Genomic DNA, 20,111 nt, shown 5'->3' with positions numbered 1-20,111 from the left:
CTCACAGACTCCTGTAATTCCAGTTCCTGGGGCTCTAATGCCCTCTTTCGGCCTCCTCAGGCATGTGTACTTGTGGGACATACAACATACACTTAGCATACACATATAATAATAGATAAATATTGAAAAGGAAGAAAGAACAGAAAATGAGAAAACATGTATAGACCTGGTAAAGATTTAGTATCCAGATAGATAAAGAACTTTGCACTTTACTAGCAAAAAGATGCTTGACTTAAAAATGGACAAAGACTCCAAATAGATATTTTTTCAAATAAGATAGAGAAATGGCCAAAAAGCACATGGTGTTCAGTTAAGAGCATTAATTAATAGGAAAATGTAAAAAAAAAACCTCAGCAAGGTAATACTAAGGGTAGGCCATCACTAAAGTAGTGTAAAACAAAGTATTGGGGGTGGATGTAGAAATACTGGAACCTTGGAACATTATTTGGGGTATTGTAAATGTTTCATCAGTCACAGAATAGATTCTTGTACTTCCTTCATGGTTAGGTAGAATTAAAAAACGAGATCCAAGAACATTTGCCCATGTTTATCATAGTATTTAATATTCATGACAGCCAAAGTGAAAACAGTCTACCAGTGTGTGGGGGCCCACAGAGGTTTCCTAGTGAGATCTGAGCTTGCTTTACCCAGCAGGGCTGCATTAAGGGATGGCTTGACCACAGCATCCTTACCAGGTGTTTTGGAAGGGTCTGCACTTGGCTGTGCTGGGGGAGATCTTTTGCCCCGCCCCTTGGCATTCCTATAAAAAGCCCTTTTGAAGAGACTGAAGGGGCCGGTGGATATTGATCCTGATCCTCCTGAAGCTTTCCCATGTTTCTGTCTGTCTTCTCCACACTATCTTTCTATCTAAGTATTTCTTATCCCTTTCTCCTCAAGTGTACCCTGGGAAAAAGTGGGAGCTGGCCTCCCACACCAGTGGTTAAATGCCTAAATGAAGTGCAATGCATTCAGTCTGTGTGGGAATGCTTCTCAGTCCTGAAAGGAATGAAAGGTTGATCCATGCAGAACAGGGTTGAACACTGAACACGTGTGAAAGAAGCCAAACACAAAAGATTATGTATGATTTTACTTCATTTATGTGGAAGAGCTTGATTAGAGAAGTTGTGGAGATAGAATGTGGATGAATTGGGTGCCATGGATTAGGGGAAGAAGGGAGCAGGCAGCAAGTGCTTACTGGATGTGCAGATGAGAACACTGGAACTTGATAGTACTGCTTGTACAGCACTGCAAATGACACAGGTGGCCTTAAAGTGACTGTGTGTGGGAGTCAGGTCACATAAAATAGTCAGGTCACATAAAATAGTCAGGTCACATAAAATAATGCCATGCAGGGTTGAGGACTGCCTTTTCTTTGGCTCTTTTTCTCCTTTCTGTTTTGTTCTATTCTGATTTGTTTTAGTTTATTATTCTTTAGAAGCCTCTTTTGTTTTCTTTCTTTTCTTTTTTGTTTGCTTGTTTGTTGTTGTTTTGAGACAGAGTTTCTCTGTGCAGCCCTGTCTTGGAACTCACTCTGTAGCCCAGGCTGGCCTGGAACTCACAGAGATCTGCCTGCCTCTGCCTCTAGTTCTGGGTTAAAGTCGTGCACTAGCACTGCCAGGCCCTGTGTTTTCTAATGAGAGACAGAAAGGAGTAAATTTGGATGGGAGGGGAAGCAGGGAGGATCTTGGAGGAGCTGGGGGAGGGGAATCCATAGTCAGAATATATTGTATGAAAATCTATTTTCAATATGAGAGAGAAAGAGAGAGAGAGAGAGAGAGAGACAGAGAGAGAGAGAAGGGGGGAGGAGAGATATATCAAGCAGCCTAATGAGAAGACACCATTGAAATAAAAAAAAGTCACCTGCAAGTATAGCTTTCCAAATGACCGGACGAAACCAGAAGTGATGGAGTAGTTTAAAGTCTACAATAATCACGTATTCTATTGGTATTGCTTACATATGCTGGCAGATCTTGTTGTATTTGAGGACTTTTCTATAACAAGAAATAGAAAATGTTTATGGACCTCTGTATTGAGATTAAATTTCAAACTCTATCCTGTTTTATACAGTCTGCCCTTTTTAATATTTTCACAACCACCACCACTTAATAATGATTTGATTAATATAATACATTGTTTTGTGATTGAGTACATTTTATTAATACCTCATCATACAGCTTGAAATATATAACAATAATCCAGTTCATTGTTTAGTCAAATAATATAAAGGCAGAAAACATTGGCCAGGTTACTTTCTTTTATTTGAATTTTGCTGATGTGGCATGTGAATTTAGGACAAAAATATATATCCGTAGTCCAAAAACCCCCACACTTATTTAGCAAGTCAGTTTACTATGTATGTTTTATCATTATAAAATTTCAAAATATAAAATCAACTGCCTTAGAAAAATGTGATGCTAACTTTTGTTGAAAAAAGCAAAATTTCTTTCGTTATCCATACTAAACAGAAATTAGCTTTTAGAATTCCAAAGGATATTGCCTTAGACTACAAGTTCCATGCAAAGCTGTATGATGGTTGTTTTTAACGTGCCTAAATCAGAACTTCAGGTCTGTCTTCTGCAAGAAAGAAGAACTTTTGTCTTTAGGTTGAGGAAGACATTACTTCTGTGGATTTTTTACTTCTGTAGTACTTGAATTTAACATACTTTAAAAATAGTTGTCAGCAGGTTTGTTTCAAATGCAAATAGCAATATACGTTTTTTAATGTCCACCACCATTGGGAGTGATGGAAGACTCGAGAGTTTCATAGGTGTCAATGGGAACGACAGCTGTTTGGACACTACTCATGGTGTAGTACCATCACTCGGGGTGCTTTTGTGAGCTATAGAGGAGACAGCTGAGGTCCACAGCTGTGTGTGAGTTGGTGCAGTGTCTTTTCTGTGGCACCTTGCTTTGTGGATGGGCATTTTGACAATATTTGATAAGGGAAAGCTAGAGTGTAAAGAGAGTATCTGTTTAATTTATGATGAAGCATGGTGTAAATATGTTTTTGAGATATATTAAGCAGCCTAAGACTTTCTGATTACCTCCTTCATTTCTACTATTTCATAGACTGCCTATTGGCACTGCGTTGGTGTGGCTTCCTTTTGTGCTTAACTGTGGTTGTAACACATTACTGCAGTTTACAAGCACATTTGGATGGAAGGTAGCTGGGGAAATGTTTCATTATTTCTTTTGTAAAGGAATACCTCTTCTTACTTTAAATACGCTAATGTTCTGAAAACGCTTTGTTTGGAAGCAGGATCTGTCCAAGTAGATTATCACCTGTCTTGTGGAACAGATTTTGAGCTGGCTCTTTGCCTCACTCTCTGATAAGCTGCCTGCCTTCCTTGCACAGGTTTTATCCACCCAGGTGGCTGCTACTTGGCTTCCTTTCTTCTTGTCTGTGACTGTGTTACTACTTGTCGCCATCATCTGTGAGTCTCAGATGGTATTCAGTATGTTAATGGCATTGTTTTCTTCATCTGTAAGAGCGCTCACTGCAGCCTGTATGGGAAGACACATTACCCTTGTGCAGACTGGACAACTGAGCATTGCCAAAGCACTGCTATATCTTTCATTTGACCTGCTAGGAGAGAAAACATTTGCTCTTTAGATATTTGCCAGATGTTTCAAACCATCGTCAGGGTTTTACAAATTCTTTATCTGATGTGAACAAGCTAGATTTTTATTTCAGTGTTTAGTTTTGCATATCACATTAGACAAAGGGTGTGTGCATGCTTGCTCTCTGAAGTCTGTGTGGCAACGTCCGTATTATTCCTTTGCTGCTTATACAGGTGGCAAAACTGCTTCAGTTACTGAGGTCGGTTTAGAGGGAAAGTAGTTAGCTAATATAACTCACTAATTGTGATGTCACATTTCATTAATGCAGTATTCCAAAATTACCAAATTCATTTTTACTAAGATAATAAGAAAAATTCAAGAGGATCTTAAATTATGTTGTTTATAGCTAAAGAAGAATATTTTTTAAATGACTTCATTGCTAATGTAGGCTAAGCGATATTTTTTTTTAGTATTTAATCTGTTTACTCATTAAAGATTTATTTTTATCTTTACTTATGTGAACATGTATGTATGTATGTATGTATGTATGTATGTACATATGTATGTATGTGCAGGTTCTCATGGAGTCCAGAAGATAAGGTAGCATATTCCTTGGAGCTAAAGTTATAGGCTGCCCGATGTGGGTGCTGGGAACCAAACTCAGACCCTTTGGAAGAGCAGTAGCGCTCTTCACCATTGGGTTGTCTCCAGCCCTTGTTAAGTGGTGGTGGTTGTTGTTGTTGTTCTTCTTCTTCTTTTTTCTTCCTCCTCCTCCTCCTCCTCCTTCTTCACCATGAAGGATGTTTAATATCAAGTGCTTTTTCTGTGATCAGTGAAGTAGTGTTTGGAGTGTGTGTCTAGAAACTTATTTACTTCTTGTAAGTTATTAAATTTGCTGGAATGTAATGTCTCCTAATAGTCTCTTGGATCTTTTGTATTTCTATTGTATCAACAGCAAATATGTTATCTATCAGTGGATAAATGAAAGTAAGGTAAGTATACATAAGAACACTATTTAGACACACACACACACACACACACACACACACACACACACACACACACACACACACAAAACCAGCAAAAGCTTGTGATTTGTGCCAACATGGATGAACCTAGAATACATTATGCTGGACATAGAAAGATAGATAAACACTGCATGAGCTCATTCATATTTTGAATATGAAGAATTTGATCTCATAGAACTGGAGAGTACAAGAATGATTTGCTAGAAGGATTTATAGAAGGCAGTGGGGATGGAGGGGTGATCAGAAAACAGATACTAAGTTTGGAGACACTAGAGAAGTAAGTTCTGCTATTCTCCAGCACAGAAAGCTGACTAAGAACATTCTATTGAAAAATTTAAAATACAATATTTTTATCATCAAGAATTGATAAATATGAGAGGGGACAGAAATACCAAATGTGGACTTAATACACATTATTATATATATATGTGTCTAATATATCTATATCTATATCTATCTATCTATCTATCTATCTATCTATCTATCTATCTATCTATCTATCTAAAATTCTCACATTGTACTCTTTATGCAGTCATTTTGTGCCAATTAAAAACAGAACAAAAAAGAAGGAAAGACGTGTCAATAGGATGTTTATATTGAAAACAAACAATAGCGACAGAAAAGGATTGCAAGGGTTTAGACCAGGCTTCCCGAGTCCCCCAGCCATTTCACACTGATGTTTTTCTTTCCTTTGTGTCATTTCACTTGAAAACCACAAGCACCAGATTTCAGAGTCACCTCAAGTTCTGTATCATGGTTACCTCTCTATTCATACACTTCCCCCTTTCTCCTGTGCCTTCCGAATCCAGTGCCTTTTATTATTTGACCTCTTCTCTCTCCAGGTCTCTCTTGGGGTGTGCCTCTATTTTATTTATTTATTCATTTTTATTTTTTTATTATTATTTATCGGTAGTTACAGATTTGCTGGTTGCTGTGTCCTTGGCACAGTCAGGTCTGGGGTTAGTTACTGTCCTTATTGCCATGATGAAGACCTGATGGAAGGACGTAGCCTAGAGAAAAAGACTTGATAGCTCACAGCTTCAGGAGTTACAGTCCACATGGCAGCAGGATCCTGGCAGCCGGTTCTGTTGTCCACAGTAAAGAGGCAGAGAGAAAGGAAACCTGGGGCTTGACTGGTTCTGGTCCTCCCTCACCCGCCTCCCTTTATCCAGTCCTGTATCCCTAGCCTGGGGGATTCTTCCCTTCTCATCCAAACACAGCCTCATGTCTTCTGGGTGATTTTAAATGCAGTGAGTTTGACAGTGAAGGTTAACCCCTGCAGGCCCCTCTCGTCTTTCAGATTCTTCCTGTTTACAGACAGACCAGAGAAGCTGTTTTCCAGGACCTAGTTTGTTGATCACAATTTTTCCTAACAGCCTTTGGCTTCTGATAATCGATTTGATAAAGTTTAACTTACCATCTTTTTATTATTATTATTATTATTATTATTATTATTATTGTGGTTATGATGTCCTAATATCTTTCTGCATAACTTAGATGCACAGTTTTTTTTTCTATTTCTGTATTTTCTAGAGATTGTTTAAGGATTCATATACAACCATTTTGAGTAAAATTTCTTTCCCATATAGTACATAGTATGTGTCTAAGTTCTTTTATTGCATATGGACATACAGTTGTCCTGGCTCTGTGTCTTTTCCTGCAGCCTTGCTTTTACCCCCTTTCACATGTGGGTGTGGCTCTGGGTTTTCGTTCCCTCTGCGTCATCTTAGTTGACTTTTTGTTTCAATATTGCTCTTTCTGACTACTGTTATTTTACCGTAATTCTTGGGGACTGTTATCCCTCCAACTCTGTTGTTCATTTTAAGAGAAATTTTGGATAGTTTGGGGGATATTTCTTTATATTTCTAGAATTAGCTTGTCAATTTTTTTTTACTCTCTTCCCCAGAACCCACCAAAGTCTGGGCTGTTGATTGAGATCATATTAAATGTATTGTTCAGCCTGGGGAGAATTACCATTACCTCTCCCTTTACTCTTATGTCTTTTAAAGTTTTCTCTGTTAATATTTTGTTTATTACAGGGTTGGTATAATTTTCTTCTTGTTTCCTATGGTTGCTGTCCACTGAGTGTCTTGAATTAAGATTTTCATTAAATGAACTTGACCTAGAGTGTCATTAAACAAGAAAACCAAGACTTTATTTCTTCATATATTTTTTTTCTGCCTCTCTTTTCAGTATCCATTTATACCTGTATTGGGCTTTATAAGGTTGCCATGGTGTGTTCTATGTCTCTTTTAAATTTTCCACTTAAAAGAATTAAATCTTTGGGTGAGTACTTGATACTTTAGGATGTCGAACAGCTTCAGTGCTTTTCACTTTGACCAGTACTTTGATTTGCTATCAATGATAAGATGAGAATGCTGTTTCACATACATATGTAGTACAAAATGCGAAATTATGTTTAGGCTCATTTGAGAATTTTTAGTAATCTTTTCCTAATCTTAAACCAGCCCCAGTCCTAAAACTTATCATTTTAAAACATATTTGTTTATTTTTTTCTGTGTATGTGCACTAGTGGGAGCCAGAAGAGGGCACTGGATTCCCTGGAGTTCAAGCAGGGTGTGAGTCCCCATTGTGAGTGCTAAAAATGAATCTTCACAAGAGTAGCAAGTTAATATTTTCAGACGCAGTTCAGTTCAAATGTCTATTACTTTGATACATGCTAAGGAATAGCAATAGGAATACATCAAAATCTGTTTTCCATGAGTAAGCCATTATAGTTCTGTAAGAGCAGAAAACGTCATATGCTAGTCAAAATACGACGATTCCTAACATCCAATAGTCTTTCATCCGAGCCAGGGGTTTTCAGGAGCATTCCCTGTCATTGCTTAGTGCAAAGTGTGCATGTTGTTGTTTTGAACCCAGGCTGTGGTGAAGCAGTGGGGGAGCATGACCCAGGGCTGCCTAGAAAGGCTGCGGTCCCTTACTCTTCTGAGTTTGAACTTCGGGTGTTGTTCATCCAGAGCCCTTTACAGTTGATAGTTTCCTGAGCCCGGCATTCAGACGTGATTCATGGTTTAAGAAGGCCTGAGTTGCTGGAGTAGCTTGCTGTCAATGTGGACTGCTGAGATTTTGTAGTCAGATGGGCTTCTCTGTGATCCTTTCTCACTATTTTCTCTGGGCACTCGATTCACATACTTCCAGGTATTTATTCTCATATTCTTTCTCTCATTCATATTCTCTCCCTCTCCCCCCTCTCCCTTTCTTTTCTCTTTCTCTTCCCTCCTTCCCCTCCCTGTCCCTCTCTCCCCTATTTCTTTCTCTTTTCCTCCTACCTCCCCTCCATGTCCTCCTCTTCCTCTCTTCTCGCCTTTCTCCCTCCCTCTCTTTTTTTCTTTCCTTTTCTTCCTTTCTTTCTTTCATTGTTTCCCACCATCAAATTACAGTTTACTTGTAAGGTGACCAAGCATGGCAGGTGACCCAGATGTCAAACCTCTCTCTCAGGGTAGAGGCAAAGGCTATTTATTTATCCAGTGAAGAGGAGGATACTTAAAGTGCACTTCCTGAAACTGGCGGTGTGGTATGGTCTACAGGTGGTATTTGGGGCTCTGACATTAAAAGGGCACTCATCAGACACCTCTGTAGGAACAAGAAAAATGGTTTAGCAAGAACAGTCTTGACACTTCAGAAAAGTAACCTGGGCAGCTGTTCGTAGCCTAACCTTATTCTAGAGGTGTTGTCTATAGTGAAGCTGGTGGGGAGACTTGTAATTCTTGACTTCCAGAAGTAATAATTTCTAACCCAGTTAAAATCAGCTAGCCAAGGAAGAATATAGCATCTCACATTCAGAAATAAAAGGCACTGGGGGTTAGTTAAGGTAAATGAGACTGGCCAGCTGTGTGTTGGCTGAAAATAGAACTCTATCTTTTTTGTTTGTTTGTTTTGCAACAGTTTTATTATGTAGTCCTAATTGGTCTGGAACTTGCTGTGTAGGCAAGACTGGCTTTGAACTCACAGAAATAGTCAGCCTCTGCCTCCCAAGTGTTAGAATTACAGACATAGGTCACCACACGGGGCTAGAAGTCGTCTTCTTTTAATGGTAACATTTTCAGGTCTGTATGTAAGAGATTCTTCTGAGCTGTAAAAGATACATAGTTACAACTGAGGATATTTTTTTTTTTCCAGACAGTGGTAATACCATGTAGCCCAGGCTAGCCTCAAACTCAGAAGTGCTGCGATTCCAGGCATGCAGTACTGCACTGGCTATAAGAGCTTTTGGTGCATTGAGCTTGCTATTTTTAGGACATGTACTGACCTTTGCTTTGGCCCAGGTACTCAGTCATTACTGGTGTTTTATTGCTGCTGTTTTGGTGACACAGGGAATTGAACCCAGGATTTTGTATAAGTGCTCCTACATTGAGCTGTAACACCAGTCCATTCACATTTTGAGGCAGGGACTTCTCCAACTGTCCCCATGTCCACTCTTCCACTCGCAGGCATCTCTGCTCTGCTCTTATCATTGCTTTCTGTCACACTGAACGCCTCCTGCTGAGCCAGATGACCTTTTACATTTTTGATGTTTGTCATATGTAGGAGGAAGTCCCTCGGCCAGGGCTGGGACAGTGGAGGTGCTGCATTCTGTCTGCATGTCTCACTTGGGGTTTGCTGTACTTCTCAGTTGACAACTGATACCAAGCCAACTGCAGTCTACCCACACAAGAGGGCTCTTCTGGGCCAAGATACCAAAACAGCTATTGATATGTGCCACAGCATGAGTGGACCTCATAACACTGAGAAGGCCAAGAGACCAGGTGCAAAGGATGAGTCACTGTTTGAGTCCACCTAACAGTGCTTTAATGTAGTTTAATTTGGTTTTATTTGTTAGTTTTCCTAGTAATTGACACAAACAGAATCATGTGTACACTGTTGTGTTTGTTTCTTTCAGTATGCTTTTGTAGTCTAGGTCTGATGGTATATAGACCAGTCTTGCTGCTACCCACTAGAATTCCATTGTACAATCATTTTCTCTCTCAGAGGTGGGTACTGGACTCTTCCCAGCTTTTGGCCATTCTGAGCAAAACTTCTAAGGATGTTTTCATTTAAGTTTTAGTTTCTTTTAGAGAAATACCTAAAAGTGAAATTGCTTGGTCACCGGATGGATACTTGGTTTTGTTTGTTTGGTTTTTAGTTTTAAAATTTACTTTTTAAAAGTGGAGTGGAGCATACCACCTCATTTTGAAGTTTCATAGCCACTCAGATACTGAATATTCATGGCATTTTTAAGATTAAGTGTATAAGCATTAAAGGTGTTTCTCTTACTTAGGGTGTCTATTGCTGAGATGAAACACCATGACCAAAAACAAGTGGGGGAGGAAAGGGTTTATTTAGCTTGCACTTCCACATTGCTGTGTCACTGAAGGAAGTCAAGACAGGACCTCACACGGGGCAAGAACCCAGTGGCAGGAACTGAGGCAGAGGCAATGGAAGGGTACTAACTGGCTTGCTCCCCATGGCTTGTTCAGCCTGCTTTCTTATAGAACCCAGGAAACACCAGCCCAGGGATGGCACCAACCACAATGGCCTGGACTCTCTGCCATCAATCAACAATTGAGAAAATGCTTTACAGCTGGATCTCATGGAGGCATTTCCTCAACTGAGGCTCCTTCCTCTCTGATGACTCTAGCTTGTGTCAAATTGACACAAAACCTGCCAGTACAGTGTGTAAAAAAACAAACAAACAAAACAAAACAAAAAAAACAACTGGTCTTGATTTGAGTCACTGTAAGTTTACAGAATTTTGTTTGCTGTGTGATTAAGAGTTCTAGGATAGAGAGGTTTTGTTATTGGAACAAACACAGGAGTGAGAGTAAGCAATGACTGCTGTGCAGGTGTAGGGTGAGATACTAGGTAGGCAGAGAGCAGGCCAGTGGGAACAGCAGTAGACACTAGAAAAGGCAGAACACTGGCTTGAGGACAGTCATAAAGAACTTGTATGTTGTTATACAGATCTTAATTAACTTCTAAGTTACTGTCAAATAATGGAAGTTTGGGGGTGGAGATAAACCTAATGTTTTGGTTTTTCAGCTCTTTAGAGTTCAGATTGAAGTAGAGAGATTACAGTGGAGTCTGTTTTGTGTTGTATTCTGCATCTATGGCTTCAAGTGAGGAGAGACTGGGCATGTGTGTAAGGAGCCTCTGAGCGGGAACACACAGCTGTACTCCTTGCTCTTCCTAGAAGAGAGCCTGGTTCTTGGGTAAGCCACGTGGATGCTTTCCTCTGGCAGGGCCGGTCAGCCCTCTGCCTTGGCAGCACAGTGACGGGTCCTATGGTGGCTGTGCAGAGCAGGTGGCTCCTCCAGTGCCCCAGGGTTCCCTGCCAGAGCATGGAAGGGAGCTACTCAGGTTCTGTAGTGACAACATTACCAAATAAAAAGCAAGCAGCCTTGTGAGTGTAAGGTTAAGCTGTCCAGGAAATTAGGTCTTATTAACAACATGAACAGGTCTTCAAAATGTAAAACCGTGAACTTTGAACTAGACAGTTGAGTCAGGTGCTACATGGTTTGGTGTTTAGCCCACTAGAGTTTGTTTTTTAAAGGATAGTCTTTCGATATACCCCACACTTTGATCTCAAACTCCTGTGGTCAAGTGGTCCTCCTGCCTCAGCCTTCTGAGTGGAGATGGAGACAATAGACATACACCACTATGACCAGCTTAGCCTTCTAATTTTTTGTTTATAGTGTAGAATGATTGTCTCAAAACTTTTGACACTATTTACCATAAACATGTAATCATCGATTCCAAAGACATAAAAAGCAGTCATTTATATATAGCATGTCTGAATATTAAAGGCCATTGCATATACGTAATGTCTGTTATCATACAGTAAAATAACCAACTTTTAGGGAGATTTAAGTATTCTATAAAAAAATATAAATGAGTATGCTTTCTATGGTTTAAAATTATTTTAAACATTTTACTATATTACATCTTTTAACTACAGGTTTTTCCTTTTCCTTATTTTTAAATTTATGTATTATTCAAAATGTAAAAAGGCAGAAGGAAGGCAAAGTGAATTGGCTGGTCGGGAGAGAAAATGAATTGAAAGACAGTGTAGGGATTCTGTGGAGAGTGGCCAAAAAGTCAGGGGCAACCCTTACTATTTCACACTTAGCTGTGAGAACAACAGTGGCTGGAGGCTTCGAGTGACCATGTTTGCAATTATTAAAAGACTACTTTGTGTTTTCTACCGGTGTTTAGACTTACGCTTACTGGCTATGGTATGATTTGTTTTACATGTAATTCTAAAGAACATTGCTGTTTTATGAATAAAAAGTAGTTGTAGCCTTTCTTGGTTTGCCTCATTGAAGAACACAAGACAATGTAGTAATAAAGATGTACTGTGTGCTAAACAAAGCAGCTCCAGAACTGCGGTGCCAGTGAGACTGGGCTTCATCAGGAGATGTTAGGAAATAAGGATTAATGAGAAGCTGGTAGGAGTAAAACTCAGTAATAACTTTGGTCGTTAGTGTTAGCAAAGCTCCGACTCTGCTGGCAGTCAGAATCAAATGATGTCAAAGTTGCAAACCAACCTATTGGTGTGCTACACTCTGTCACAGACCATGGGTGGATGGTTGTCTTGAAAAGCGGAAGGGGGCTGAGACTGAGTATCAGATTGTCTGCCAAACATCACATTGTACATAATATGTTGTAGATACTTAAGTATAATACATATTCATCTTTATTAACAGCTATTCCATATCAGTTAGATATTAAGGATTTACTCAAATATGTACTTAGAACAATTACTTTAAGTAGTAAAATTGTCAGTTTTCAGTTCTGTCCTATATTGGCAAAGATACTAGTGACTGATGATGTTATATATCACTTGCTTTACTTTCTCTGTGTGTTTTATGCCAACCAGCATAATTCATGGTGTTGATTTGTACAGCTCCATAATACTGTTTCAGTCACCAAATTTTTTTATTTAGTAATTTTCCTGGTCATTGCTAACTAACGTGTAAATACGTGATGAACCTTCCACACGTGATCTTTACTAAATTACCATGAGGAATCCCTTGTTTTCTTATTTTTACTATTATTAGGGGGTAGTTATTTAGTTGTGTTTGGTAGTTTAGTAACAAGATTGATTATGTGTGACTGTATATCTGAAATGTAACTTGGAAATGTGGAGAGACAAATATCTGCTTTTAATTTTTAAAAATTTGTATGTTTGTTTTTTTGTCTAGACTTGATTTAGAGTATTACTTATCAAAAGTTACTCTCTAGTGTGCTTCCGTTTCCCTGAGTTAATTGTACTTCTTCTTCTTTTTAAGGTAAAGTGCAAGTGAAGAGTTCAGACATACAAGTTGGTGACCTCATCATAGTGGAAAAGGTTGAAACATTTTTAATATATTTTAGATCTGTATGTATATCAGTCATTCACATTAGTTTAATTACAAGTGACTTCTATTTCGAAGGAACTGTTAAGATATTTTAATCTTAATGTGTGTTTGTAAGATTTGATGTATTTAAATTTAAATATTTAGATTTTCTGTGTATTTTGCTAAAGTGTATTTCAATGTCTTTAGGTAAAGCCATATTTTTTTTTAATGTAAGACCTGTGTTAATTGCTTACTGTATCTCATTTGACTTTAGAATTGTGTTCAGAACATTAATAATTCTACATCGCTTTTTAGAATTTACTTGTCCAGATGGCTATATTATATATAAATTATTGGCTCTAATTCTTATGGTTAAAAATTTTAAAGAATGAAAGTGAAAGAGCACTAGAAAAATAGTTGAGGCCATGATGAGAAGAAGCCCTGTTCTAAAAAAAAAGAACAGACCAGCATGGGGAGTGAATGGATGGGCAGTGTGCAGATCAGGCATGGGGAGTGAATGGATGGGCAGTGTGCAGATCAGGCATGGGGAGTGAATGGATGGGCAGTGTGCAGATCAGGGATTTCTCCTGTGACATGTAAGGGACTGTACACTGTGTGTGTCTCTCTTTAAGAGGTTCTTCCTAGTGTGCTATCTGTCTCATTCTGTGATGTATGAGTGCTGTGTACACTACCTGGGCATATGATGTCAGTGCTGTGGTTGTATCTTCTCTGGCAATATCCTTCCTTTGCCATTTATATTCTTGGGAAATTCCTTGTTGACTTTTTTTTTTTTTTTTTTTTTTTTTTTTTTTTTTTTTTTTGGTTTTTCGAGACAGGGTTTCTCTGTGTAGCTTTGCGCCTTTCCTGGAACTCACTTTGGAGACCAGGCTGGCCTCGAACTCACAGAGATCCGCCTGGCTCTGCCTCCCGAGTGCTGGGATTAAAGGCGTGCGCCACCACCGCCCGGCTCTCCTTGTTGACTTTTAAAAGTCTCTAGGGCAGATTCCCATTTGGCTTCCTCCAGAGCTGTCTGCAGTGTGTTGTGTTGGCTGGCATCTCAGCTGCCTGGGGCTGACGGTGTCTTCTTCCCATAGAAATGATCTTTTTGTCACTCTAGTCTGTGTACAGGCATTGTGGTTTGATTTTACAAAGTGGAACAATGCTTAGCATGCACAGGGCACTGAAACAAAACAGCTGTAGTGTTTCAGTGTATAAATGTTAGAAATTACTTGTATCCATTCAGTTTTTGGAAAAATTCTACTTTATTATGATCCTTATATCTTTGCACACTTGTGTAGGATGGATTCTGACAAGGCCTTAACTCAGTATATCTTACATACAGATTTTGTTAAGTGTGTCCTTTCCGTCATAGGCTAGATATCTGCTGTGTTGATTAATACACAGTTTCACCTTTGCCTTACTTTGTGGTGCTGGGTAGTGAACCCAGGACCTTCCCTAAGAATGTATTCCATCACTGGACTTTTAGGTGTAATTTAAATATTACATTTAAATTTAGAAGGAGAGGAAGCTGTTACAAGTAAGGAAAATAGCTAAAAATGGTAGTGACTGTACAAAGTGTAGACCTTGTAGGGAATTTTAAGCTATTGTGAATAGAGTTGATATTTTTGAAGTCAGATTAGATTAATTACAATGTTTTTTATGCCACACTTTGAATATGGAAGCCTTTTGTTAAATATTATATTTGGGACTTGGAATGTGACACTTGTGTACAAGGCTTTGCTTAGGTTGACTTCTAGTTCTGAATACAAATAACAACAACAACAACAACAACAACAAAAAACCAGTTTTAAGGCTTGGTCCATATAAGAATTTAAGTAAGGAGTAAAGTGAATTCACTTTACTGTTTAATTCTTATAATAATGGCCTAACAGTACATTTGCAATACTGAGTGTTTGAGTGCTGCAACTAATCATGGAATCTGCTTCTTTGTGTGTAAGCTTTGAGGACTAAGTAATGCGTTTGGTGCTGGGGTCCTTGTGCATGCTGGGCAGCACTCTGCCACTATGTTCTTAGACTTCTTCGCCTGTGGCTGGTGTTGTCTGGTGGTGTGTGCTGCTTTGATGGGGGTGCTGAACAGCACAGTCATCCTTCAGACAGTTCCCCTAATGCATCAGCTTAGATGCCTGCCATGTTTGCAGTGTATATGTCTTGGGTGAAAAACTTCAAGTTGTAACATTTCTGAGTTAGGCCCCAATATTAAAGGGTGACTTTGTAAAGAAACTGTTTTCAGGAGTTTACTGGTTTTCCTCTTTTTTAGCGCCCCCCCCCCAGCATCCTTTGTTTAAAAAGTAAGCAATTGTATATGATAGCAATTGTATAAACACATGTGTAGAATAAGGCAGTACTTTGGGTTATTTTAGAGCTTCATATAAATGAGATAAAGACTCAAATATTTGTTTAAGCAAAAAAATCCACTTACCTAGAGTCAAAGATATCTTTATGCCTATATTTAAATGAAAAAAAGGCCATAGTTTTCTGCTGTCTCTACACATATCAAGTTAGTCACCCATATAGAGATAGAGGCCTTCAGAAGTCATTTGCATGCATGTGACATACGTGTTGAGTCAGTCCCTGAAGAGCTGGGCAGGCGTTAGGAAGGAGACTTGAAATAGACTCAGGGCAGGCAGGACTTAGAGCGCCCCTGTTGTCGGCGCTCCTGCGGGAGTCTGGCAGAAGACTCGCTTAGGGAAGAAGACTGATTGCTTTCTCCAGAAGCAAGGAGAAAACCCATTGTCTTTCTCTTCTTTTCTAATTTGTTCAATGTAATGAGTTAATATATTGTGTGTCATAATGCCCAGAGCAGAAATGCATGTGACAGAAAGGATCTGAACAGAAGTGTTCTGGGGGTGCTCTAAGGAAGCAAAGGTGGATTTCAGAACAGGACTCTGATGACCCCTTTTGAAGGAAGAAATGAGAAACAGAGGGCACTAGTAATCAATGATGAAATGCCTACCATTTTCACTGTAAACTCTAATACACCAACCTAGACACAGGCAGAGTGGATAGGAGGAAATGTGCTCAAGCATTATGTCATTGACAAGAAAGATACCTCTGCTTCAAATATGTAGAACAATATACCATATAAAGTTAATTAAGCCAGGTGTGTGCAGTAGCAGGCTGCTTCATTGGTGCCAAAGAAAATGTCGAGTAGAATAATGAAAGTAAAACAAACAAACAAACAAAAAACGAAGAAGTTACATTAGTAATTTAGAACACTTGAAAAGGAACTATCCAGGTATAGATTCAATCCTCGGGCCTTTGAAGAGGATTTGACGTGAGTTTTTATAGTAATTGTCAGAAAATAGCTAGGCTGGAGTACTTACCCTCATTTTATAAGGCAGGATTATCATTGTACCAACACCAGAGGGAGGGCAGTCATTACAGAAGAAAACTAGATAGGAAAAGCTGTCAATAGTAAACCAAGTTCTAAGTTGCATCCCAGTAAAAATGATCACCATAAGGATTTAAGTTTCACTCTGGAGTGATCTACCATATCAATTGACTAGAGAAAAATCACACGATCAGAAAAGCATTGACTAGGTTAATACCTACTCTTGATAATTGTAAGCCTTCAGGTTGGTGACCAGGAGCCCCAAACTAGTTAAGAGTACCCAGAGACCCCTGTAGAACATCATGTGTAAAGAGCTAGATGGATGCCTCTTCTCTGAACTTGGAAACAAGAATGTTGTTTTTACCACTCTTAACTTGCCTAGCAGCTCTAGTTCCTTAAACAGAACAAAGACAAAGTTGTATAGAATGGGAAAGGAGGCAATAAATGTCCTTAATTGCAGATGGAATGCTAGGGAATATAGGAAATTCAAAAAGATCTATTAAACGGTATATTCAGCAGAGTGGCAAGCTATAAGACCAGCACACAAAAATACATTCCCATTTCTGTAAAATAACAGACCATATGGAAACAAGTGAAAAATGTCCCTCCTATGAAATTCAAGTATTAAATATGCTGAAATCTGCAATATATTAATGAAAATAATCAAAAAAGACCTAAGGAAATAGTTGTGTCCTTGGGGGATGACATTTCATCTACCTTTGATATTTAAAAACAATGACCAGGTCTTGTCAAAGTCACAGGAAGAGTCCTTCCTTCCCCCCCCCCTTCGCTTCTTCCTCCCTCTTTCCCCTCTTCCTGCTCTGCCCTTTCTTCTCTTTTCTCTTTCCCCTCCCCATCTCTTTCTCCTCTCACTAATTTAAAAAAAAATGACACAGATAATCGTACTCCAAAACCAATTTAGAAAGGCATAGGTTTGGCCACAAGGAAAACACAGGGGAAGAATCTCGGTTCTTGTGTTGAGGTCTTCTACACAGCTCCTTTAATCAGCAAAGTGCGTGTAGGAAGATGGAAACAAACGCTGATGAGACCTCAGGGAGAACTCAGAAATAGGTCCACCCAGATATGCACAACTAACTCTTCAAAAAGGTACAAAAGCAATGAAAAATAAAAAGGAAACTTTCAGAAGATTAAATTAAAGCATCTGTAGGTTAAATAGAAGATTCAGGACTTAGTGGAAAATGAAAAACTTCCAGGAAAAAAGCACAGGAGAAAATACCCTGAATCTAAATATTTAAAATATTAATATTTTATAAACTTAGAACTTTAAAATAAAAATATAATTCATAAACTGTATATCAAAAGAATATCACACACTAAAACAATCTGATAATTGCATCTTGTTAAAATTAAATTTTTTTTTGGAAAGAACCATGATGAAATGATAGGTGCCAATAATAATTAAAGATGTCATGCATTTGAGAGGGATTGGAGAAGAGGAGGGGGAGAGGAGGATAGAAATGGAAATGATATAAATATGGTACTCACGTATGAAATTTTCAATAAAAGTTAAAATGACGAAAGTAGACGCGGCCAGCAGAATGGCTCAGAAGGTAAGGTGATTATTGACAAGCCTGCATACCTGATTTTGATCCCTAGGACCACATGGTAGAAGAAGACAGCCTACTATAGCAAATTGTCCTCTGATTTCTATAAAATGTTAATAAAAACATTTAAAAAGTATGAAAAGAAGCTACTGAGTCTGTATTGGGTGAAAACATTTGGGCACTATATCTAATAAAGAATTGTTGGTGAAATTTGTAAAATCTCCTAAATCTGAGCAGTAAAAGATTTTCACCTTAGGAGATGGACAGAAAACCTAAGAAAACATTTACCCAGGAACTATAGATGAAAAATAAACATGAAAAAGTTCCATATCAGTAGTTATCGAGAATACACATAAATCAGAATGGCTAATTTTTAAAAATGATGTCACCAGATATTGACATTGGTAAGAAGGATATGGTTTACTTAACATATCTGTTGAGAAGACCAGATGGTATAATTATTCTGGAAAATCACATGACAGTTTCTTAAGCAAAAAAATAAAACAAAAAACAGTCAAAAACCTGTATAACTGTGTCATGCTCCAAAGTTTAATTCCTGTGCCTTGGGCCTAGTGAAGATGCCTCAGCAGATGAAAGATGCTTGATAACCTGAGTTTGATCCCTGGGACCTACATGGTAGAGCTCTGATCTCCATGGGTGCTATAGCTCATGCATGCATACTCACATATTTACACATATATAATAAATACAATTCCTGTATCTTTGCCACAAAGAAATATTAATTTATGTTTAATTTATGTTGATACAAAATCTTCTACAGGAATGTTTATATCTGCATTCAAGATAGCCAGATCAAAAGCAAATCAGATATCCTGTATAAGATGTCTGGTCAGCGATCCTATGTATAAGCACATCATGGCACAGCATGGGAAGAAAATACAAGACTTTGCTTTTGGGAAGTGAATAATTTGAAAATTCCATTCACATTAGCATCCAAAGGATAAAAGACTTAAAATAGATCTAACAGAAGAATGCTGAACTTTGAACTTGGAAAGTTCTAAATGTGATTGAAAAGATGTTAAAAGAAAATACTAAGTAAGTGGAAAACAGTCCACCTGGGTAGGTATGTTACTGTTGTGAAGTTGGCAGTACTTCTGAAATGGACCTGTAGATCCATGCTACACCACTTTAAAAACCTCAGCTGACTTCTTGATAGAAGTTGACATACTGGTGTCTATAATTTGCATAGAAATTCAGAGGACTTAGAACAGCTGAAACAATTTTGAGGGAAATTTTTGCACATTTTTGCATACTCAACACTTCTCCATTTTAGAACATAATACAAAGCTACAGTAGTCAATACAGTGTAGACCTAGTATAAGTGCAGGGATGATGCATCTGTATCTATCTATCTATCTTCTAGTCTCTCTCTCTCTCTCCCTCTCCCCCTTCCTCCCCTCTCCTTCCCTCCCTCCCTCCCTCCCCTCCTCCCTCCCTCCTCTCCTCTCCTCCCTCCCTCCCTCCCTTCCCTCCCTCCTCCCTCCCTCCCTCCCCTAGAATTTATGGTTTGTTGGTCCCTGGTAGGTTCCTTCGACAGGCAGCTTTCATGCATCCTGCCATTGATGGTTATCTAGTTGCTTACACTCTGTGTCATTTGACATCAAGTGTGCATACTTGCTACTCCATATATACCTGCCTTTTAAGCTTGGATATGTTTCCCCATGGTTGATCATACAAATCATACAGTGCTGTGTCTGTCCGGTGCACTCTAATTAGGCAGTGTTTTATGTGTGCCAACCTTGGCATTCTTAGCATTTTCAGTGTACCTTTCTGGTATGTGTGCTGGAAGTGTAGTTTTAATATGAGTTTCTCTGATGTCTATTAAGTTGGTCACTTTTGTTATGACTTCTGTATCTTTCTGTACTGCTTGGGTAAGAGTGTGGAAATTCTCTTGTGTTTTCTTCTTCTATGTGGGCCTTTCTCTGCTTGCAAGTCCCCAGGCCTTTCTGTCTTGTGGTCAGAGTCTCCTGATACATATGCTGCAAGCATCCTTTATCTTTTTTCCTGGTGGCCATATTTGAATAGAATTCTTACTTTTAGGGAAGTCCAATTTAGTAATCTTTTCATTTAAAGTTAAATGTTTTCTTTTCAAAATAATTCAGTAGTAGTGGTGTTGGTGAAGAAGCCCTCCCCATAAAAGTCATGAAGTCATCTGCTGATGTTTGACCTGCATCAACTTTTAGAGGTTCTGTTGTCTTGCCTTGAACATTTTAACTGTGGTTTGAATCCGTTTCTGTGTTAAATT

General features: G+C 38.7%; 1 protein-coding gene across 50 annotated transcripts in view; it reads left to right on the top strand.

Annotated features, from left to right (window-relative positions):
* Atp9b (ATPase phospholipid transporting 9B (putative)) overlaps positions 1-20,111 on the top strand; it is a 241,402-nt gene that overhangs the window by 47,841 nt on the left and 173,450 nt on the right. For 28 of the 50 annotated variants that reach the window (XM_076555619.1, XM_076555613.1, XM_076555598.1 and 25 more), the window contains one exon: positions 12,881-12,939. In XM_076555619.1, coding sequence (XP_076411734.1) covers positions 12,881-12,939 — 59 coding nt within the window. Of the gene's footprint in view, positions 1-6,782; positions 6,876-12,880; positions 12,940-20,111 lie in introns of all 50 variants that reach the window. The other 22 variants (XM_076555611.1, XM_076555583.1, XM_076555578.1 and 19 more) reach the window with 1 other exon arrangement.

The sequence above is a fragment of the Peromyscus maniculatus genome, chromosome 19 (assembly GCF_049852395.1).
Source record: "Peromyscus maniculatus bairdii isolate BWxNUB_F1_BW_parent chromosome 19, HU_Pman_BW_mat_3.1, whole genome shotgun sequence".
Classification (NCBI taxonomy): domain Eukaryota; kingdom Metazoa; phylum Chordata; class Mammalia; order Rodentia; family Cricetidae; genus Peromyscus; species Peromyscus maniculatus.
This window is presented reverse-complemented; position numbering and strand designations above follow the sequence as displayed.